The 23523-nt window shown below is 40.4% G+C and overlaps 1 protein-coding gene across 1 annotated transcript in view; it reads right to left on the bottom strand.

Annotated features, from left to right (window-relative positions):
• The window catches only part of raly (RALY heterogeneous nuclear ribonucleoprotein), a 105240-nt gene that overhangs the window by 11552 nt on the left and 70165 nt on the right, over positions 1–23523 (bottom strand). The window contains exons 3-5 of the mRNA XM_086148877.1: positions 19511–19583; positions 15246–15293; positions 7242–7405 (exon numbers count right to left, since the gene is read on the bottom strand). Coding sequence (XP_086005003.1) covers positions 7242–7405; positions 15246–15293; positions 19511–19583 — 285 coding nt within the window. The remainder of the gene's footprint in view (positions 1–7241; positions 7406–15245; positions 15294–19510; positions 19584–23523) is intronic.

Genomic DNA, 23523 nt, shown 5'->3' with positions numbered 1-23523 from the left:
TGTTTTACTAGCACAATGCATGCTGGGCTGATGATGTAAATAGGTTGCATTGCGGTAACATTAAATTTTTTGCTGGTGTAAACCTTTGCTGTACAGAATACAGTAATAATGCCAAATTGCGCTGCTTTTGGTTGCAGTTTCTAGCCAAAGGGAAACAAACAGACTGATGTAAGTCTACACAGCTTTCCAAGGGACAAGGAGAGAAGAAAGAAGTGGGTAATTGCTTCTGAAAGTACAAAACTTCCTGGGGAACCCCTCTTTGCCCTTCTCTTTGGATGCATTTAGCCGAACTAAGCTGCTGAAAGAGCTCACAGGTGCTGGTAGTTTTAAACAGACACTAAAGCCAAATACGTTGCCTTGAGTTTTCTTTCACAAGCAGACAAAATGTCCTCTGAAAACAAGTGACGCCCGCTCAAAGAAACGCCATAGGCTGGAGATGCTGGATATTGTCCTGCAAGGATGTAAACAAACTGCTCCCACTAATGTAGCCTTTGATGACAACAGACCGGGCTCCCTCTCTCTGTTGGCATAGGAACGCAAACCGACGGCTTTGGCCTCTTTGCTTCTTTTGTTCATTATTTCTTTCGATTTTCATTTCTGACTTTTGTCATCAGTGTAATCATCCTTACTCAAGTCAAATTGGAAGGGTTGCACGGATGACAAGGTTTTGCATCTCAGGATAAAATGAATGGAACGAAGCCCAGACAGCTTTGTGACAAACAGTAATGGCAGCCTACAAGTTTAAATTTTTTTCAAATTTTATACAAACTAAGATATGTTGGGCGACATTATCGTTTTAATGTAGCCGGTACAAATATTGATTGAATAGGACAATAACGTCTTGGTAACCGGGGATCCTTTTAATGCTTAGGCAATGTTCCTGTCCAGCTGTAGAATTAAAAGACTAGCCAAGGCAGTAGCTTCTTGAAAAGACATCTGTGTCAAGTCCCATGTCTGCAGCGCCTCACTGGATCAGTCTGATTTGGAATTACTTCATCAAAAAATCTGGAGGTTCGGAGATGAGGATGGAAGAATAAAAACTTGTGAGAAAGATTAGAGATCATCTATCCTTCCATGGGCCCAAGGGCTGCGGGGGGTCATGCTGTTTTCACAGCTACACCTGTGCAACACTTTGGCCCTACTAGGGGCGACGACAGGAATCCCGGAAAACTTGGAACACCAACACTGAGCGGATGTAGGTGTTTGATGGATTCAGTTCCAGACCATTAAAAGTTACAGCGGTGACATTTACGAGTCAATGACCTGGATGTGTTTAAGGGTTTTAGCAGTTTCTGCAGAAAAGACGAGTGAGTGATTTTTTTTTTTTTTTTTTTTTTGAGATCTCTTTCCCAAAAGCCACTGGATATCTGCCGCGTGTTTTGGCCTACTTTACCATTCGCAGTGGGAAGATTTGGTGCATGAAATCCATTTTCCATGGAACACTACAACACACACACACACACACACACACACACACACAAGTAAATGTTTCCTCATAAAGAGGATTTTTCTGTATGACAGCATAAATGAATAATCCTATTTAGAGAATTCTGATATTTGTTTCAGAAAGAAAAATCTAGTTAATGGTGTCCTGAGAAATTCTGTCATAGAGATCGACAACATTTTTCCGAGGGAACTGATTGATTCTTGTAAATGTGATATTTCCTCAGCTCTGCTGCTGGTACTCACTACATGTGGAATTACCATGATGCGTGTCTTGCTAAAGAATGCATTCAAGTTGTTAAAGATATATATATCATCAAAATCCAGGGCTCAATTCATTTCCTCTCTTTGTCAAGTGATGAAAATACTCACAGCCAGGATTAGTGGTTAAATCAAGGAAATGGAAGAAGAAGAGCACTGGACACCTAAGCCACCCACATAGGCTACACTAGTTCCACAGTGGTGAAACTATATATATATTTATAAAACAAAATTAAATAAAAAGTAGTATCTTTTTATACCTTCTACATCTCAATGTAAATCAATGAAAAAACAAACAAAAATGTTGGTCTTTCCACCCACTAACCCACTATTTGGCTACTTGTAACATCAGTCTTCACACATATTATGTAGCCTCTACTTGGTTAATTTTTGTTTTAGATGTCAGGGGTCAGAAACTTGACGTATAAACACAGGTTTGTTGTGGTTGTAGATGTTTTTCTGAGGAGAAGGAGCAGACCTGGCAGGAAAAACTGCTTCACCAGTGATCCTGATTTCTGTCCTTCCCCCTGAAACCAGCGTAGATCCTCCAAATTGATTGGATAATGCCATGTGACTCTGATTATGACTTATCATGACAACTATTATTAATATCAATATCAATATGATGAATAATTTCTCTGTCTGCTGCCGCATCTTCTGGCTGATTTGATATGTTGACACTCTTTTCTGGAGGCCAACGGTCACCCCCCCATCCCTCAGCGTAATCCTCCATATTAAGGCCACATACTGTTTGCCCGTTTTTACTTTTCAGTTCTTGTTATTTACCTTGGCATGCATTGTGTTTTGCTTGAGTTGAGAACGGGTGCAGAAACTCAACAAGAAATCAAGATCCAAAGTGCAGACTCCAGAGCAGGTGGAAAACATTTCTATAATTTAACAATCAAACAAACATAAGACTTTCTCTATATGTCAATAAATCCCGTAATTCCACCCAAGACATCCAAAACAAACAAAGTCCAACTGGTGAAAAGCCGAAATAATAAATGATTCCAAACACAAAAAGTTCATGCTGATGAGTCAAAGAAAAAATTTAAACCAACCCCGAACACAAAACAGACTGAGAGGCAGAAGAGGAGCAGGGGTGTAAACATGGGCGGGTAAACACTAAGTGGACGAGTGAAACACATTCAACAATTTGTTTAGACAACCATAAAAGACCAGAAACTCCTAAGCAGAATGAGTCACTTGCAAATGGCAAGAGATCGAGACTTTCTTTGCCTTTTATGATTTTTTTCTATATTTGTTGTTCACCATCACAGGCCACGACAGGACTTCTTCTAATTTAATGCAGATGAAGAAAATGTAAGTTTTAAGTTGTAAAAATATCCCTAATGTCACGTATACTCATAGTATTTCAGCAAACAGAGATGAGGGGGCCTTTTTAACTAATTATGTTTCGTTCATGTCTTGTGTTTCTTTTTAGTACATTGAATACAAATAAATTAATAACTAAACTCCCAATAACAAAAAATTAAGACATAATCAGGACTGCAAATCGGGTGAATGTTAATATTCATATGAAAATCCTAACGTTTACTTCAGGGACTGGGAAGTTGTTTCCATTGTGTGACCTTTGCACGATTATGAGGGATTGGTTATTTAGATCTTTCCAATTTTCACATTGTATTTGAACCACAATAGTGTATAGTGAATATGTTGGTAGACGGATGCTGGAATTGGAGCTGCCAGGCAAGAGGTCTCAAGGAAGACCAAAGAGAAGATTTATGGACATAGTGAGAGAGGATATGAAGGTGGTTGTTGTGAGAGAAGAGGATACAGAGAAAAGGGTTAGATGGAGAAGGTCGATTCGCTGTGGCGACCCCTGAAGGGAAAAGCCGAAAGAAGAATTTGAACCAGAATAGTGGGTGAAATACACGCCTTATAATGGTGAGTTGTTTTGCTGATAATGTAAATACTAGAACAAGACCCGAGTGTATTTACTGATGAGTCCCAGAGCACTAATTATTTCCCGTTTGTTCTAGTCATTGGATAGCCTTGAATTATTTCAGATCTGTTACTTCAAGGAAAAGTTCCAAGTTTAAGTCATTAAACTCCTTACCGCTGAGTCATTAGCGTTTTTTCGATGCACGAAAAAAAAGTCTTTACTCTACTTACTATAGTTTGCATTGCCATGGTTACCCCAAACATCGCCAAAAGACATCCAACAAGCAGTTCAATGAACATATTGGGTGTTTGTGTAAAGCCGAAGGAAGAGGAGTTTAAATCACCTCAATCGTTGATGGTTTTCGTGAATTTTTTTGATCATTTTTGTTTCTGTAGTTCACCAAACTGCACCAATAATGTCTCCATTGTGTCCAAAATCAAGACCCACATCTCAACGTCTTCATTATTGTGATCCACGTTAGGCTGCGGGAAGGAGTACTCGGCTGCTCATGTAATACTACATACATGTACCGGATTCTGCGTAATCTAAACTGTCAGGAGGTCGTTCAATTCCTACAATAAAAACAGGTAAGTGGAATCGGGGGCGTAATGACAGTTTCACAGACCACGGTTTCCATATAGTGTTGCGTTGCAAGTGATTGACACGGAAAGGATCTTCCCCTTAGAATTCCCGGGGCCCCATCCGGGACATAATAGGTGTCAGATGCTTCCTCTGCAGGTTTGGCTGTCAGTCCAACGATTACCTTTCCATCAAAATTTAGCAACACAAAGACTCAAGCACAGGTCCACTTCCTCCCGGTGGAATAATAAAAGTCAGATGTTCCACATTCTGGAGATGAAATTATTCTTCTCAAGGCTTCAAATGATTGTGAGAAAAAGAGTGAAGGGAAGATTTGACTTTTGATGTTTGACAGTTGTAAAGTGCTCTATGTTCTGAGGACCACCCAGCCAGTCAAAGGTTAGAAGGGGGCAGGTCTGAGGGCTTGTCAAGCAGGAATCGGATGCGGGTTCGGGTTTGTCGCAAAAAAGATGGTCATAGATGTCACGATCTTATGGTGTCAGCCTGATGACTGATCCACTTTTTAACTGGTTCCGTCTGTCAGAGTCCAGTGAAAAATGATGGATTGGAGATTTGAGTTTCTCCTATTCTTTCAGGGCAGCGAAACTCAGAGGCACCAACAAGTCAATTCACCCATTCAGCTTACTTTATTGTAATTATGAGTGTTTCAAGTAGCCTTTTTTTTATGACTAGCATACACACACACGCACACACAAGTGAGCAAACCAATAATCAAAATAACTAATAAATTTTCTAATCACCAGCTACAAAGTCGAACAACCTCAGAGGATGTAAACAGGTCATTGGGGATGAAAATAGTAACTTCTTAATCCTCAGTGCACCCGTCTAAAGCAGCTAAACATGCTGAACTGTTCAAGCTACCCTTGAACACATCCAACCTCAAGGGTGAAGTGTTGACAGGAGGGGGGGGTGCAGGGTTTCCATCAGTCAGTCTATGGCCTCACAGCTGTCACTGTTTATTTAACCAGAGCTCAATGCTCTGCCTCCAAACTTCTATTGGTGATATCACACAGCCAGCTCCCTGCGAGCGTCTCAGACATAACATAACATAACATAACATTGACGAGGGCTCAACTCTCACCTGGCATTTATGATAAGATTTCTGGAAAAAAAAATAGTGAAACCTTTTTCGTGCAGGAACCGGCTCTATAAGAGGATTTAAAGAAAATAAAGAAGAAAAAGTATCAATCCTACACATATATCATGTGAGCTTTTGTGAGCTTAACTTAAGTTATTCTCACTAAATCTGAAGAACTGACAAAAACAAAACACATCATTTCTTCAGTTATGATAGGAATGAAAAATATGAACTAAACCTATGACCAGTGAAATATTTTTGTATTATCTTATGACTGGATACTAATACCACCACCTCTACTACTACTTCTATGACCTCTATTTACAACAAGAGACTTGAAAATATTTTTCTGGATTTTCTGTCAATAGTCTAGATAATCATTTGGACAAAATGCACTGTTAGTGCCATTTTCCATTTTTTGTAATTTAGTCTCAGATTTGGATATAATATTATTGCATTATATTTTGGTGATTGTTGATTATAGCATAATTATTTATTATTACTTTATTGTATTTAATTTTGCTTTTTTGTTGAGTACATGCTTGTTCATGGAATATGTATTTATGTTTATGTTAACAAAATAAGGTTCGGAGCGGGCGCTAACCTATGACGTGATCAGTTCAAATGAGTAAAAAGGTAAAACTGTTGGATTCCGTGTGTGATTCAGTAAAGGACGGAGCGAACACACTGTTTTCTACCGTTGTCAACAGTAAACACGCGTAGAGACTCGTTCTTTCCGTCTTAGAGTGGTTAAATGAGTGAATACTTTGGCAAATACTTAGAGGGAACTTTAGCCACGACATGCACAAACAGGACATTGAATAGTTTAGTATAGTAAATTTAAAAATTCAAATCTTTTGATTAGCATGCCATGGTCACTTGTAATATAAAAAAAAAGAGTCTCAAGATTTTAATTATTTTCATTTTCAGGTTGCTTATTGGTATTTTGTTACTGATTTTCAAGTTATTAAGCGGAAATTTTGAATTTTCTTTATCTATGTAAGTCAAAATAAAACCGAACCTTTCATAACTGCTAACACCTGACACAACAGCCCCTATGAGTAATCAAAATCAAATGATTAAATGGGGCAAAAATTGAATTGCGATGGAAAATGGTCAAAAGGATGATGAACAGATCAAAATCATCTAATCCATCTCAAGAGAAACAAGGAATATTTACCATAATCTGAATAATCCAATTAAAAAAAAGAAGCACACTCCAGAGATCCAGACACCTCATAATTTTCTGGTCCTTTGAGGCTCAAACACACTTCAAAAGCCCAACAATCAACAAGTCCAGTAAATTGTGCCTCCCAGTTTGACGGAAAACGAGGGGCGGCGGAAACGCTGAGTCGTCGTGCTTTGACTCCGTCACACACAGGTGGGATTTATTGCGCTGGCCGCTGCAGTAAAGGCGGCGAGTTTGCCTTTGACTTAATGGGACTCATGAAATAAACTGTCGCTCATGTTATTGCCTCCATAAAATAAAACCTGAGGTAACATGCAGAAGAAGAACAGGCATCCAGGAGCAGCTGCAATCTTCATCTGAGTAGGGCCTCTTGCTTCCATGCCACTGGGGGGGCCGGGGTCCAACCGGCCTGCTGCTGATCAGGGGCGAATGTATCACAACAGGACTACATCTCAACCTGCTGAAGGACGTGATCAGCATGCACGGTCACTCCATAAACCAATGTTGGGGCTTAATATTAGGCTAGCATCTCTAAAATGGGAGTACAGCAGCAGCCGATGGTTGTTTTCAGCAAGGCAGCCATGATGCAGTCTGCAACATGGGCCTCGATGCTAGTTCATCCATCCCTGGATGGGCTGTTTAACTTTGTTTTGTTTATAGGGCACTAAGTACCTCAAATGATTTGTGTACTTTGAGAAAGCATGATTCACATATTACAAGAAATTGAAAAATAAATAAATTGTCATTGAAATGTTTGAACTCACGTCTTTGTTTGTTGCCATTGCCGGTCGAGAGGACTGAGGCGTTTCGCGCCAGCAGTTTGACTGGTAGAGATTTGACCCGTCGTAGCAGAGGCACCGCCACCCGCGGTCGCTTGATCGGTACCACACGAGGGACCGGAGAGACTCGACCACGGTGCTCAAACAACCTGAGGAAGAAGAGGTAGAGGGAGGCAGTTGATAGGGACATGAGATGGAAACAAAAAAGAAATATACAGTATCACTTAACTGATGATTTCTTTTCTTATGCTATCTCATCTTGAAATACACTCGTCTCAGAGTGATAAAAGCACAATAAAACCTTTTATGGTCACTGAGGTGCACTCAGATATCAGTTGAGGTTTGGAGGAACCACACAGTTTGACGTCAAAGTACCACTTTTTCAATGTAAGAGCTCCTCGGAGGCTAAAAAACAACTGCAGTTACAGTTAAATAAACCTCCGTAATCTGTCAGGAGGGAAGAGGAGCCCATCTGTTTTCTCTGTATGTGGTGCAGATATACAAATCTGGCAGAAGTGTGTGAGCAGGTAATGACTCTTTGCAGAAAAAAGGAAAAGTGCTCAGTAAGTCCATCTGAGGGTCATTCTGTGAAATTATCCTTGTAATTCCTGTGTTCCTTTCCTTAAAGTACCGAGGACAGCCTGCATTAGAATGAACAGCAAAGTAGTACCGCAGAACAGCAATGTCTCTTCTTTTAAATTGAATTTCACAAATTCTGTGTTGGGACCAATAGTTTCTTAGTTTTTAATAAAGCTGCTCTCACATGGCAACTTTAGTCCAAATACCAAATCTCCTCAAATCACTAGACCTTTGCAATCACTTCACCGGCCTGGTCAGCAATTCCTCAGTAGCAAATGGCCTGTTGTCATATCAAACCTGCCCCGCATCAGATCACTAGCTGTGATAGGCCATGTATCCACAAAGTTTTCTGGAAAGTGAAATGAATGGGCGTAATGTCGAGAGGATTCCCAGAGTGAAATCATGTTAGCTCAGCCGTATTGTCCGGTTGCCAGGCTGCGGCTTCCTGTCTCGAATGTAACAAAGTCAAGATGCTAGTATGTCATCACGTATGTCATAACCCTCTGTTAATCCCTTCATCGTTGCATCGATCCCAAAAACAGTCAAAATAACTTGTGTTCTGAAGGATCTTCACTGAAAAAGAAAGGCATTCATGGCTTATTCCCTGATTTTGAGAAAATCTAATATAGTAAGTGGATTTTGGCCAAAATTAGCCAAAAGACTGGAATGTTGTGTCACATCTCCTCTTTCCGTACGAAGTCCATTCTCAGTGTTCTGTTGGCTCACATCACAATGGTCAACGGCTGTCAAAATTTACACCTGGAGGCCCACCATTTAGGGTGTTCACAGAAACGGGCAAACGTGATGGTTCTAATCAGTTAACCCTCAGTCGGGAAACTAACTGTTGTCAAGTGATTTGCGTGCAAGAGAAGCGCAGTGAAAGGGGTAGATGTTGACAAGACAGTCTAAACAGAGAGCCAAGAACAGTGAGTTTGATAGAGTTTGATCCCAGCGGGAAGCTAGTCACGGCTTTCATCCCGTTATAGTTCAACAGAAAATATAACCAGATACATAAAAAAAAACAAAAAAACGCAACAATGCTCATTACTCTACCTGCTGACTAAAGACTTTCGTTTAAAGGTATTTTGAGCAGCTGTACAGCAGACAAAGAAGGAAAGGAACAAGCATTCCAGATCACACTCGGGGGCGTGAATCGGCGCCAACCTGGTCCGTGTTTCACATCTGTTAACACAGATTCCAGAAAAGCACAGCTGTCTGGGGCTGATTTGGGATGCAGGAATAAAAAAATAAAAAATAAAAAACTCATCCAGCTCCGCATCGAGATTGGACAATCACACTGACAATCCAGTGGGATCCGTATTTGACTTTGGCCAGTGACAGGGAGACGCTGCTCCAACGGCCATGACAAACACTGCTGTCGACAACAGCCCCCACCGTTTTCACCATGTATTCTGCTCCGGAATGTCGGATTGAAAATGTCACTCGGCCACGAGACATGCTGTGGGATAGAGGTATGAGAAAAATCCCTGATTTTTTATTTTTTTTTATTAATCTGATGCCTTAGAAGTATAAGAACAGATTTTGCTCTCCTTTATTTATAGCAAGGGACAACTTTTTTATATTCAAGTTTAGTTTATGTGAACTTGTGTTGACTTTTTCATTTCATCTATATCAGGGGTGGGCAACTTATTATTACAAGGGGCCACATAAGAAACTTGAATGCCGTTGGAGGGCTGAATCTGTTACGGGTGATTCAAAGACTCAGGTGCGGAACAACAAGACACGAGCAGGACTCAGAATTTAGAAATAAATATTTAGCCAAAATACAAACAGAAATGAAGCCAAACAAAAACTGACTAAGGGACAAAGGACAACTAGCAACACTAGAACAGGTCAACTAGAAAATCTAGTGAACAGGTTAACAAACTGAAGGCGACTAGCTTTAACGCTAGTGAACAGACCTAAGTGGCGATACAAGTAAGGCAAGGATTCCTGAACTAAACGATCCTACGGTACTCAACTGGTGGGAAGGCAGTGAGTCAAGCAGGGGGTTCCAGGTAGGCAGAGCACGGTGTGTGGCGGTGGAGTTGGATGACGGGGTAGCAGACCGGTGGAATGGTCCAGGGGTTCTGACAGACAGAAGCTGAGCTGGCGAGGGGGGACTAACAAAACCGGGCAGTCGCATGTGTGACCCGGTGGTCGTCGTTGTGGAATGTAACGTTCCGGCGATTAGACATCCGGTGTGTGCGGCTTTTAAGCTGCACAGGATGGGTGTGGCCAATCAGCTGCACCCTGTTTGCTGATTGTCAATTGTTTCCACCTGTCTGCCTCACCGCCACACGACGTCACATGCCCACCTAGAATCAGAGAAGGGAGGAACAGGGAGAACACAACAGACATTGCTTCTAGCGGACATTCCTAGTGGACGTAACGGAATCGATGATAACAGTAAAGCAACGCACTTGTGTAACATGAACGGAATACATGTTTTGTCATTGTCTGTGGAGGTTGTCAGTCATCCAGGTCATGGTGAATTCTTATCGAAATCTTCTTGTGGTGGCAAAGAAGAGCTTTTGGGGATTACCCAATCCAGGCAATCGTTAGCATAAGAACCCCCTTAGCAACACAACAACACAACAAGCCACCATAACCTAGACCCGCCCAAAAACCTAACAGTTGTATTCGAAAACTCCCAACAGGTCATTACAACTGAAGCCTCTCGGATGACGGCTGAAACGTCTTCAAGTTAAAAAATTCAAGTTCAGCTACAACGACAAGAAAATTTCCACAATGTTTAGTCATTTATGTTCTGATCGACCCCACGCAGGCCGGACAGGGACGCCAAAAAGACCATATGTGACCCCCGGGCCATAAAATGCCCATGTCTGATTTATAGCGAACTTAATTTGCAAAAGCTTAGCCTTTCATCCTAATATTAATATTGAAATTCTGATGTATCATATCAAAATAGATGATGATGCCCCTTATGGTAAGGATGAGTCATGGTTCTCTAATGCTCAGCTCTTACGTTTTGTGGACTTTATGTGGCACGAAGCACTGTGTGAAGATCATTTATTACAAACGGCAATATAAGATTAACTGCATAAAGCTTGTCTTCTATGGCAGAAGCAAAGAGTCCAGTGGATGTAAAGGACAAATATTAAAATTAGCAAGTCTATACAAACAAATTACTCTTCCTCAAAATCCCTCCGTACAATATTACAGTATTACAATATTACAATATTGTGGGGGAACGGGATGAATATGTAGTTTTGAAATGACAAAGGTGAAACAGTTCGTATTACAGATAATGGTTGTGAGGCATCTTTAAATGAATAAAGACCAGCCTCCAAAAAAGGTTAATTAAATTGACAATTTCCAAGCATCAAAAAAAAAGAAACCTGGCCTGCCCTTAAGTTAATCTTTCAAACGTCTATTAGATCTGAGACCCTCAGGAGGGTTTTTAACCCCTACAGATTTAGTGATGATGTCATTACTCCTCCTTGCCATTGGGTAGATTGTCCGCCTAGCTGGCTTTAAGCAGTCCGTTCCAAACGCAGTACCTTTTCTGCACTTGGTCGATGATAATGTTTGCATTGGCCTAATCTAACCTCCACACTGAATCAATAGGAGTGGAAGCTAAGTAGCTAAAGCTGACAGTACGATTGTGCTTCAATTGCCTTCCTTCCAGTGTGTATGCATGTGTTATGTTTAAGAGAAAGTGTGCGCGTTTGTGTTTGTGTGGCTTTGAGTTTTGCATCTGCCATATTTACATGCTTTCAGTATCTTGAGCAATATTTTTTGTTGTATTAAATGAACACACATCACATTAATTAACTAATTGATTGATGCCAAACTGTCAACAAACAGTATGTTAAAAATATGCAATAAATGAGGGTCAAAGTTGGCATCTAACAATCAGAGGCTTAGTGAAAACATCCCATACTTGAAAGGAGCCAGAACCGTTCCCCGTGTGGCCCCTGTGCTCAGTCTGGTCTGCAACACAGGGGCCCCACAGGGAACAGTCCCTTCCTGTTCACCTTGTACTACATGCACAGTTCTGACAACCTCAACCTCAGACTCATCAAAGATGATGATGACACAAAATACAGGGAGCTGGTACAGAACTTTGTGGACTGGTGCCTGCAAAACTGCCTATTGCTGAACACAGAAAATACCAAGGAGCTGGTGGCGGGTTTCCGCAGTAACAGACACGCCCCAACACCGGTGAAGATCCAGGGGACGGACATTGAGAGAGTACTTGGGTGTTCATCTGAACAATAAATTGGACTAACAACATCGATGCGCTCTACAGGAAAGGTCTGAGCAGACTGTACCTGCTGAGGAGACTCAGGAAGGAAGGACCTTCTTCAACACTGTAGTGGCATCAGCCATTTCCTTTGAAGTAGTCAGCGGCTGAGGAGGGCTAGCTCAGTCTGGTGGGGGAAGGGGGTCCATGGACTCAGTGCAGAGTGCAGGTGGGAGAGAGCAGGATGGCAGCTAAGCTATTAAGCTATCATCTCTGATGAGGAACAATGCGTCCCACCCCATGCAGAACATCATGGCAGCACTGAGCAGCTCCTTCAGCGACAGACTCCTTCATCCCAAGTGTCTGAAGGAGAGATTCCACAGATCCTTCCTGCCAGCTGCTGTTCGACCATTTAGCACCCAGCTCTGCTCTCAATAGTCATCTCATTCATTCATCTGCTCAAGTGTCCATTTATTCACTCTCCCACACATCCACTCACTCGGATACCATAAGTGTTACAACTGTGCTGGTACCACTACAAGTATTGCTACTGTTTCCTGCTGGTAAATTTTTGCACATGTTTACACTGTTTATATATTGTCACATTGTTTGGGTGCAACTTCTCAATACAATCTCTACCTATTTATATATATCATCAACAGTTTATTCCTTATTCTTAGTTCTTCTATTTTTGATAACTTTTCTGACACTGTCCACTTCTGCTGTGTATGATTGAAACTTCCCCAATGTGGGATGATAAAAGCAATATTCTATTCTATTTTGTTCTATTGTAAATATCACTCATCTGAACTGGAGTCATGTAAACCAGCGGGCAAGTTGGATGCTCATGTATAATTCATGGATTTAAGGGATATAATTGTTTATTTTTCTCCTCTTGGGACAAAGTGACCCTGATGAGTTGTCTATGTTTGGGCATTTTCTAAAAATTTCCACTCAAAGACAGTTTAATGTGTCGGAATGGCAATCCATTTTCTAACTTTGAGAAACCCTGATGTGGAATGCTACAGAAAAGCCCTGTGTTGATGTTTTTCGGTTAAAATCCAAATGTCCGTTCTTCAATTGCAGCTGAAATACTTGTTTGACAGCTGGGATCAAAAGGAGGCACAGCAACTGACTTATTAGATATGGATCTAAACCCAAGAAAGAAAAATAAACACCCAACCCACCCTCCCAAGCTAATGAAGCTAATGAGGCAATCTTGCTTCGGCAGTTGCTTCTGTCTTTAAAAAATTCATGACACGACAAAAACCATAAGCCTCCAGTGTTTCTTACCGACCCCCCTCCAGTTGGGCTAACAGTCTGGCGCTGGCAAAACTGTTGCAAACATGAATGAACAGAAAGGCGGCCGGTATGGGGCGAAAAGTGACATTTGCCCATGTCTATTTGCATGGTTGTCTGGCGGGCACTTTTGACTCGACCAGCCCTGTGGAGCGGACGTCCTCATGTTATGATCGCTTTTTCGTCACAACACTCAGCAACTTTCCAGCCGCCGCTAAGTGCAATGGGTCTAAGACAGTTGTATTTGCGCGATCAAGGTGTAAATGGTGAATACAGAGCTGAAAATTGAAATCGAACATGATATATACTTTTTATTGGACAAAGACTACCGCTTCTGGATTGCAGAGAAGCGCCAGTATGATTTAAAAATCTGCTTAAATATAGTCCAAATATGGATTGAAAAATTGTACTTTTTCATGACGGCTCAGTTTTGGCATCTGTATATTTTCAAATTTATTGAGGAAAAGATTCGGTTATGATCCGTAACATCTCATCGAAGGCAGCTAAGACACACAGAACTGACTCCGAGGACTTTATTGAATAATGCAGAATCCAACAGCGGACACACAGATCGTTGTCTTTTAACTTGACTGTGCTGAGTGATAAATTCTCTATCTTTTCCAAGTTGGCGCAGAATGTGTTACCGGCGATCACAGAAGTTTGCTATAATGTGAGCAGTGTTCTGCAAAGGGGGGGTTCAGCCTTTCGTTGCCCGTCCCCTGGTTTCTCACCCACGCCACTTACATTTTGAGTTTCAGTGTCACGACGTGAACCATTAGTGACTAAACCTGTGTTAATGCTGGTAACTTTGGTAAATATTTGTATCTCTCTTCCAGTACGAATGCCTTTATGAGATGCCCAAACTGGGATTTAAATGATGTAGCGAGAAGGATTTTCATTAAGAATGGAAAGTAACAGAACAATCGACTAGATCAGGCAACACTATCATTTATCTATTAGCTTGTCTTTTGATTTTATAGGCGCCTGCAACATATTTGAAGCGGTCCACTGCTGTGGCTGGGACGAGGTAATTCAACCCATTGCCGACTGTTCCACATTAGCACTGAAACACGAGTAAGACATTTGCAACTCTGACGAGCGGAAGGTTCCAAATAATTTAAACCTGTAAAGGATTAAGCGCACAAATATCCTCTAAATGATTTTACACCACTATGGGATATATTCCAGTGGAAGCAACTTGACAGAGATAATGTTTTAGGTGTTCATCAATTCCAGTTTTGTACATGAAGTCAGATGCTTTGTAGGAATATCTGGCATTCGATTGATGGATTATTCGTCATCATGGCAGCTTTGGACTGCATCCTCTCTACTTAACAGGGAACCGGTACATTTTTCTAATATTGACCAAGGCTAGATCCAAGACCAAGTAAAGCGATCCGGTCTTAATCTACTTCTATTTTAGAATCTTTAAGCCTTGGCTAAAGCTAACCCACCAGCTAATGCTCCCAAGATGCAACAACCCTTGGTTTGCCGCTTGTAGGTTCAGAGAAAAGCAAATCACCAATATACAATTCAGTTGCTCTGGGAAAAAAGAAGAAGACAGAAATACATGCATCCTCTATTTTGTCCTTTTTCCATTCTCCATGTGTTAACAATAAAGATTCCCATGAGTCGCCTCCTTATCCACTTTGGTTGTTATACTGCTGTTTTGCCGACCACTTCTCCTCTCTTAAATTGGGTTTTTGATTCTACTATTTCAGTTTATATTTCATACAAACTGTATATTCGCACTGTGAGCATGCTAAATGCTCCTGTGCATTTTTTATGCATTTTATAATCACCCCAGACCAACTACTAACCAATGTAACTCATCCTAACTAATAGGATGATTCAAATTTGGAGGAGAAAGCTGGTGGAGAATATTGGTGGAACATTCTCACCTGTCATAGAAGTCTTCTCTGTAGTAATCATAGTCAAACTCGTAGCCACTGTGGGGGGAGAAGAATTTTTAATCATGTGGAAATAACATAATCAATGACCATCACGATCAGATTTATTTCAGGAACATTTAAAACCAAAAATAGATTAATACAATTTAGGGAGTGTTTCATGATAATATAAAAGCCGTGAAAACGCGTACGCACAAAGAAAGAAAAGGCAATAAACCCATACAAAGAAAACATTGTAAAAATAAAAAATGAATAAATTGATACATCAGTACTACAACAATTATAATAATCATTATCATGAAAATTATTATAGTAATCATAATCATAATAATAACTGTCAACATACACTGTGTGCACAATTATTGGGCAAGTTATTATTTTGACCATATCATCATTTCATCTAATTTCCAACTCAGAGCTGTACAAACTTGAATGCATATCGGGTCATGTGTATTTGTGTGCATAATTATTAGGCAGATTCTTCTCCTTGGGAAAAATGGGCCAAAAAAGAGATTTAACTGACTCTGAAAAGTCAAAAATTATGAAAAGTCCTTCAGAAGGATGCAGTATTTTTGAAATATCTAAGATATTGGGGCGTGATCACAGAACCATCAAACATTTTGTTGCAAATAGCCAACAGGGTCGCAAGAAATGTGTTGAGAAGAAAAGACGCAAATTAACCCCAAGAGAAGCGAAGAGAAGAGAAGAGAAGAGAAGAGAAGAGAAGAGAAGAGAAGAGAAGAGAAGAGAAGAGAAGAGAAGAGAAGAATCAAATATGAAGCTACCAGGAACCCATTAACCTCCAGTGCTGCCATATTCCACAACCGCAACCTACCTGGAGTGTCAAGAAGTACGAGGTGTTCAGTTCTCAGAGACATGGCCAAGGTAAGAAAGACTGAAACCGGACCACCTCTGAACAAGACACATGAGTTGAAATGTCAAAAATGGGCCAAGAAGTATCTGTAGACAGATTTTTCGAAGGTTTTGTGGACTGATGAGATGAGAGTGACTCTAGATGGACCAGATGGATGGGCCCGTGGTTGGATCAGTAACAGACACCTGACTCCACTTCGACTCAGACGCCAGCAAGGGGGAGGTGGGGTCCTGGTATGGGCAGGCATTATTAAAGATGAGCTAGTTGGATCTTTTTGAGATGAAAATTACCCAAAACAACTCTCAGACCGACTGCCAATTTTTAGAAGACACTTTCTTCAAGCGGGGGTTTAGGAAAAAGTCTGCATCTTTCAAGAAGACTATGATTTTTATGCAAGACAACGCTCTATCACTTGCATCAAAGTAGTCCACTGTGTGGCTGGCCAGTAAAGGCCTTAAAGATGAAAAACTAATAACACGGCCCCCTTCCTCACCTGACTTAAACCCTATTTAGAACTTTTGGGTCCTTCTTAAGCAAGGAATTTACAGTGAAGGTAAACGGTACACCTCTCTGAACAGTCTGGGAGGCTGTGGTTGCGGCTGCACAAAAAGTTGATTCTGACCAGATTAAGAAACTGACTGACTTCGTGAATGGAAGGCTTGTGACTGTTATCAAAAAGAAGGGTGGCTATATTGATCACTGAGGGTTTTTTTTTTTTTTTTTGGAAATTTCATAAATATTTATTTGTAAATTTTGAGTTTGTTTATTATTCTCACTTTAACAGGTGAAAATAAACAAGTGAGATATAGATAATGCTGTAGATATAGATATTCTCTTAAGAAAGCATAAACATCACTTTTACTACTTAAATGTTCAGGTTTGAGCGTTTGTATACATTTTATATTGACCAAGAGCACTGTACTTGTACAATAACAAAATGAATCCTAAAAAATACAACTTGCCTATTGATTGTGCACACAGTGTATATAAAATAGCTAATAGAGATTGATTCATTTATAAAAATGTAATCAAGTAAATATGTTGGAAAAGAATAAATATTCCTTTAATTAAAGAGTCATTATATTCAAGTACAAATCACCATTTCACAAGAGTAACATATTCTGCCTTTAAGACATTATTACCAGAACCTATAATCCCATTCTGAACACCGGCCTGTATCAAAAATCGGTCCACATGAAGAGTTTCCACTTTCAAAGTGACAGTATTTAGTCCAAAGTTTTGGATCGCAGCAAAACAGAATTGATCGATCTTTGTATATTGTTCAAGATGAGATGAGATGCAATGAGATGATCCTGGATGTTAATCCCGTGACAGAGACATTTGGAAACTCCGATATCTGCTCCACTTTCAGTTTCCGAATCCTCATTTAATAGTATTTCGCCAAGTATTTCTTTCCTCGAAACCTAATGGATGCACCCGTCGAACCCCAACTGAGAGGGAAATCGGCGTTGTTTGTGGATCCAGTGGATCCTCACTGTGTCCATGGTGATCCAGTAGAATGCCTCTGACAGAGACATGACTGCATCTTGTCTGAAAACATGGTGTGGAGTAAAGACAGCAATGAGCTGTGGCCCACTGTGTTTTCTAAGTGTTTCATTTTTCTTTACTTTTTAATGGGAGGCAGTGAGGATAGTAGCCTAAAGCTATTGGGAACAGACAGAGGTTTAAACTTGTCAGCCGAGCCAGAGCCACTGCATGTTTAAAATGAACTGGGCTGCTGCCAGATTACGGGATGGTGTTTATAATGGAGACCTCCAGCGGAAAAACACACCAACACACAGCTGTGAATTTTTTAGATGCAGTCACAGGTAATGGAAAAAAAAAAAGATAATAATAGCCGGGGATGGAAGACAGTTCAACGCAGTTCGCTAGAGGGATGAAGTGAGCGAATTAAAGTTTGACAATCGAATTGGGAACGCATCTTTAACATGGGGAAAATGCTAACCTTATTCTCGGAGGAGGGAGAACCACTGCCAATATCTCATTTGAATCCAAAAATGTGTCCAAAAAGTATTCTTAATACCACTAAACTGGAAAAAGGACAAAATTGATCAAAACATGTTTCCTGATCTGATGTTTTAAAGATGGGAATAAATAAAACTACATCTGATCGATGACCAATATTCCAGGCAAGGTCACCGTCAGAAAATTAAAAAAAAAACACTGAATGGATCATGGACTCAGACATGAGACTTGAGAACTCCTGAGAGAAAAAATAAAACTACAAACTAGGAAACGTTCTCATAAATTCTCCAAAACAGAACGAGATGGTTCTAACAGCAGAAGACCTCTTTTAACTTAAACACAGAATGTCTTCAAGTGTCTAAAATTAACTCTCGCTTTCCTGAATCCAGCTTTTCCTAGAGTTTTTGGGGTAGATCGAGGAATAGGAGGACAAGCATCAACGCCTTGCACTAACTGACTGCCAGTTGGTGTCCCAGCGGACGAAACCGGGACAGCGACTACATTGCCCTCTACTGTCCAGGCTGGGAAAACACATGTTTGCGTTTTCAGGACACACATCTGCTGAAGGGGTAAGTGCTTTACCTGCTGTTTGGATTAATAGTCCAGGTTTAAGACAAGTGAAAAGGTTCACCTATTATTTTGGGTCATGTCCAAACGAAAAAAAGGTGCTGGGTCAGTGGGGGACAAAGACTGGAAAATAACGAATTGTCACTAGTTGCAGAATCTTCGTTTTCCTCAAACTGTTTATTTGGTCTGTGTTACTGCTAAAATAAACATGTATTTAATACTGTAAATAAAAGTATGTTCCAATGTCAGTATATGACAGAGTTGACAGAACAAAACTGATTCCACAACGGAAAGGAATAAATGCCACAGTTGTAATTACATATGATGAGAGTGGGAGCTGCTCTTCATGCAGCTGATATTTACAGTCTATACGAATGAAAACAACACAATAAAAGGAAAAGAGAGAAAAAACAAAGGCAGAAAGAGACAATAACAAAGTTGGAGCCCGTGAAACCACAAAATACTTTACAACGCCTCGAAACACAAAACCAACAAAGGCGACAGAGAATTCAAGAAAATCGTGTACAACATGTTTAATGTTTACTGACATGTAGATTTATTATTTTTAGCACACATGGTGTGGATAAAGAGATGCTCCAAAAAGGGAATATTTTTCACATTCCCAAATCAAGAGGAAAAAGCTTGATTGTAAGAACCCGGAAGAGTGAAACATCCTCTGAGCTCCGTTTTACGTAGCAAACACTCTTCACTGATTAACATGATTAACATAAATGGTAAATCTGGTGACGAAACATAATGTTTGTTATCGAGATGCAAAGCCTGCGGTTCTTCAGACACTGGTCCCTACAGAGAAATGAACATTTACTACCTGTAGAGTGAGGTGGCTGATCGCTTCAGAGCTTTGGGTCTGTTTGGCCTCGGCTCTCCTGCCATGTTGATATCTGATGGGGAAGAGGGGAAAACACAAAAGGGGAGACTTTAGGAAAGGAAATCCAATTAAATCTAATTTATCCGGGAACTCGAAAAACACTGGCTTTTGTGATATTTTACTAAAAAACACTCAAAAAAAATTTGCATTGCAAGAAATTGTGTGTTTGAATTATAGAGGTGAATAGATGATGGTGGCCATAGTCATGATCCAAAACATTAGTAACCCTTTCACCCCGAACATCTGACAAAGAGACCGTAAAGGAGGGAAAAACAAACCAATCAGTGGTGAGAATGTATCGGGAGAATGAGCCAGAGCGCCGGAACAGCTGCTGGGTGTAATACTCTACTTCTGCCACTGCAGGAAGCTCTTGAGCCATTTTAGAAGAACCTCAGCTCTGCCTCCTCAGTCACAACCATAATAAATCTGCATTCAGATTCACAACATTCACGATCTGATCTGAGAAAGAAGAAAATTGATCTTTTTTTAAAAGTTGGTAAAATTGAGGTGTTCACAATTACCATTATTATCTTAATTATTTTTACTTTCTGCTGCATAATGTCTCCATTATTAAGCAAATCAGCAAACTCGAAAAATTAGCAGTTTGTTGAGTAAACGGACTAACATCTTAGCAACAAACATTGCTCTGTGTGATGAACACAAACAAACCAACAGGCACACACCAAGTTTTTTCATTCTCATTTCCACTAAGGAAAGATTCAAACCATTCTAACATTAAAATGATGTAAATTGTTTTTATTTTATATATATATATATATATATATATATATATATATATATATAATTTATTTATTTATTATTTATTTATTTATTTTATTTTTTTTCATTATTTTGCATCACATCATGACATGTAGGTATCAGTTCATCACAGCAATAGTTCAACCAGTCAAGTCAGTAATCTCCGAATTTATGTGCCAAACGTCCAGAGTGTGTGTCAAGAGTGTATTAAGTTTCTTCAGAAGGATGACAATGTTTTATGCCTGAAAAGTGTGAAGATGAAGAGGAAAGGAAGGTACCAAAGGATGAAGTTTTCAGCAGGATTAATAATTCTACACGGTTAACTCACACACACACACACACACACACACACACACACACACACACACACACACACACACACACACACACACACACACACACACACACACACACACACACACACACACACACACACACACACACACACACGCCTTAATCCAACCAAAGCTGGGGCTGACCTTCCTCTTCTTGACCTTGACAAAATTAGTTCAAACACACTCAATCACACTCTAACACACATGCACGCACAAGCACGGGCCCGTACACTCCACCTGCTGCTTCACAAGCCTCAGCAAACAGTCTCTATTCTGAAAGGGAAGTCCCTGAAAGTGGAACGCTTATTTGACTTGTGTGCATGTACGCGCACACTTCACGCACACACAGCCAGTGTGTCAGTCCCAAAAGGACAGATAGATAGATAGATAGATAGATAGATAGATAGATAGATAGATAGATAGATAGATAGATAGATAGATAGATAGATAGATAGATAGATAGATAGATAGATAGATAGATAGATAGATAGATAGAGAGATAGAGAGATAGATAGATAGATAGATAGATAGATTTCTGGGAGACTGTATAATGCCAATTGTTACAATACAAGAATAGAACAGTCACTACCCAACATGAAATTGATACTATTGTTGTGTCAGGACCTCATTCCTGCAGAAAGGGTAGGAGTTCTATTGTTTGACGACCACAGGTAAGAGAGACCTCCTGTGGCGTTCTGTGGGTGACGGGAGTTTCCCCTGATAGTGAGCAGCTTCCTTAGCATCCCTCTCTCAGATACCTCCACCAACAATTCCAGTTTTATTCCCTGGACAGAATGGACAGAACCAGCCTTCCTGATGATTTTATTGAATACTCTTTGAATAAGCTGTTCCCACAGCTGGTTGGTTTTTCCCCCTAATCAAAGCAACCATTCTGTAAGCGGGCAAAATCAGGTTTTGCGGTTAGTCTGGATTTCAAAATACTACGTTGCATTATGAATGAAAAACGGTGGCACTCGTTTCTTTGGTGCTAGGCTACTTCTACAACTGTAAACACCAAGGGGGTTTAGAATGCTGGAATCTTACATCAAGATCTGATCCGACTTGTCGTACTGTCCTACTGATCGGTCAATGTTTAAGAACTAATAGTTTGGCTGATCTGTTTTTTTGGTTGTTTTTCTTCAAAAATTTGGATTTTTTCTGAATATTCATGTTTTATGTGCTGATTCAACATGAAGTTTGACTGAAATTTCTGATTTTATCTCGATTGTAAAAGGGTAACAAAGTTACTGCCAATTCACTTACTCACTATCTTATTTCTTACTTCATCCCTACTGCTAATTCTGCATTCAGGGTCAGAGAGTGAGGAAGAGGTCACTCTCTCATTGACTACCTTGGCAATTTAGCATCTTAAATTAAGCTACTGCATGTTTTTGTGCTGTGGGAGAAAACCAGAGAGCCTGAAGGAAGCCCTCATAGAAGGGGGGAACATGCAAACTTCACACAGAACGCTACCCACTTGGCCGCCACTTGTCCAATTAGATCATTGCCTGGGAAAAAAAAGATATCCATATCAATTCAACTTTAAAAGAATACAGTGTAACATATTCACATATTCGCCTGAATCCAGGTCAAATGTCTTCACTTCACAAATGGTTATGTTCTGGGTTTCATATTGATAAAAATCCTTTGATGCTTGCAGAAGAGATGGAGGTAGGAAGTTTTAGCAAGACAGAATTTATGTGTAAGAGGGACCCAAGTGGAATGCCGATGCTACGGGGAGTGGAGATAAGGAAGGTGGAAATTTTACGAAGGGTCAACAGTCCGGAGTAATGGTGAGTGTGGAAAAGAGCCGAAGAAGCAGGTTCAAGCGGGTTGTAACGAGTGAGGAAAGTGTCAGAGGTAATGTGTGATAAAAGAATATCAACAAAAATGAAAAGATAATAATACAAGGCAGTGATGAGGCAGTGGTATTGAGGAAAAGACAGGAAGCAGAGCTGGAAGTAGCAGACATGAAGATGTTGAGGTACTCTCATAGGAGCAGGAATGAGTCCATCAGAGGGACAGCACATGTTAGCTTGATGCTGGGGTTAGAACTGCCAGGCAGGGGGTCTAGAGGAAGACCAAAGAGAGGATTTATGGATGTGGTGAAAGAGGATGCGCAAATAGTTGTGGTGAGAGAAGAGGATACAGAGAATAGTTTTAGATGGAGGAGGCTGATTCGCTGTGGTGACCCCTGAAGGGAAGAGCCAGACTGGTAAAAGGCCTACAGTGAACTGATGTCAAAGTGGTTGTGGAAGAACAGCAGTTGAAGCGGATTCAAATGGTTTTCAACCTAAAACCGGTCTCTTTGTTCCATCTATTTTCATATGTAACTGAATTCAGTTGGTCTTCAAAGAGGTGGATGACCTTCTCTTCTTTTTTTATAATTGAGATTGTAGGAAAGACAAGCACAGCGGCCGCCTATTATCCAAATACAGATAATTTTGTAGGAAAATATTTTCTCACCACGCACACACACACAAACACAGTCTCAGCCATCTGATGACTTAAGAATCTGTTACTTTTTTTAATGTGTGCATATTTCCTGGGTGCTTGTTGGTGAAATAGAGGAACAGAGGAACCCTCTGCACCTGCTTGCAAAGGCAAACGCATTTTTAGAGCAGATGCTATTTCACGCAAACAAACATGCACATCAGGGATAAAGACATTCTTATATTCTTATAACTCTGTCACACACACACACACACACACACACACACACACACACACACACACACACACACACACAAACACTGTCTCCCAGCTGAGAGAAGCTATTAAAGAAATTTGCTGTCAGTTCTGCGGTGACTGAGCATAAACAAGTTGAGCTCTTCACACAAGCAGACCAACAACTCCTCT

Source organism: Fistularia commersonii, chromosome 7, assembly GCF_037954325.1.
Source record: "Fistularia commersonii isolate RoL2024-O1a breed Wild chromosome 7, RoL_Fcom_v1.0, whole genome shotgun sequence".
NCBI lineage: Eukaryota > Metazoa > Chordata > Actinopteri > Syngnathiformes > Fistulariidae > Fistularia > Fistularia commersonii.
This window is presented reverse-complemented; position numbering and strand designations above follow the sequence as displayed.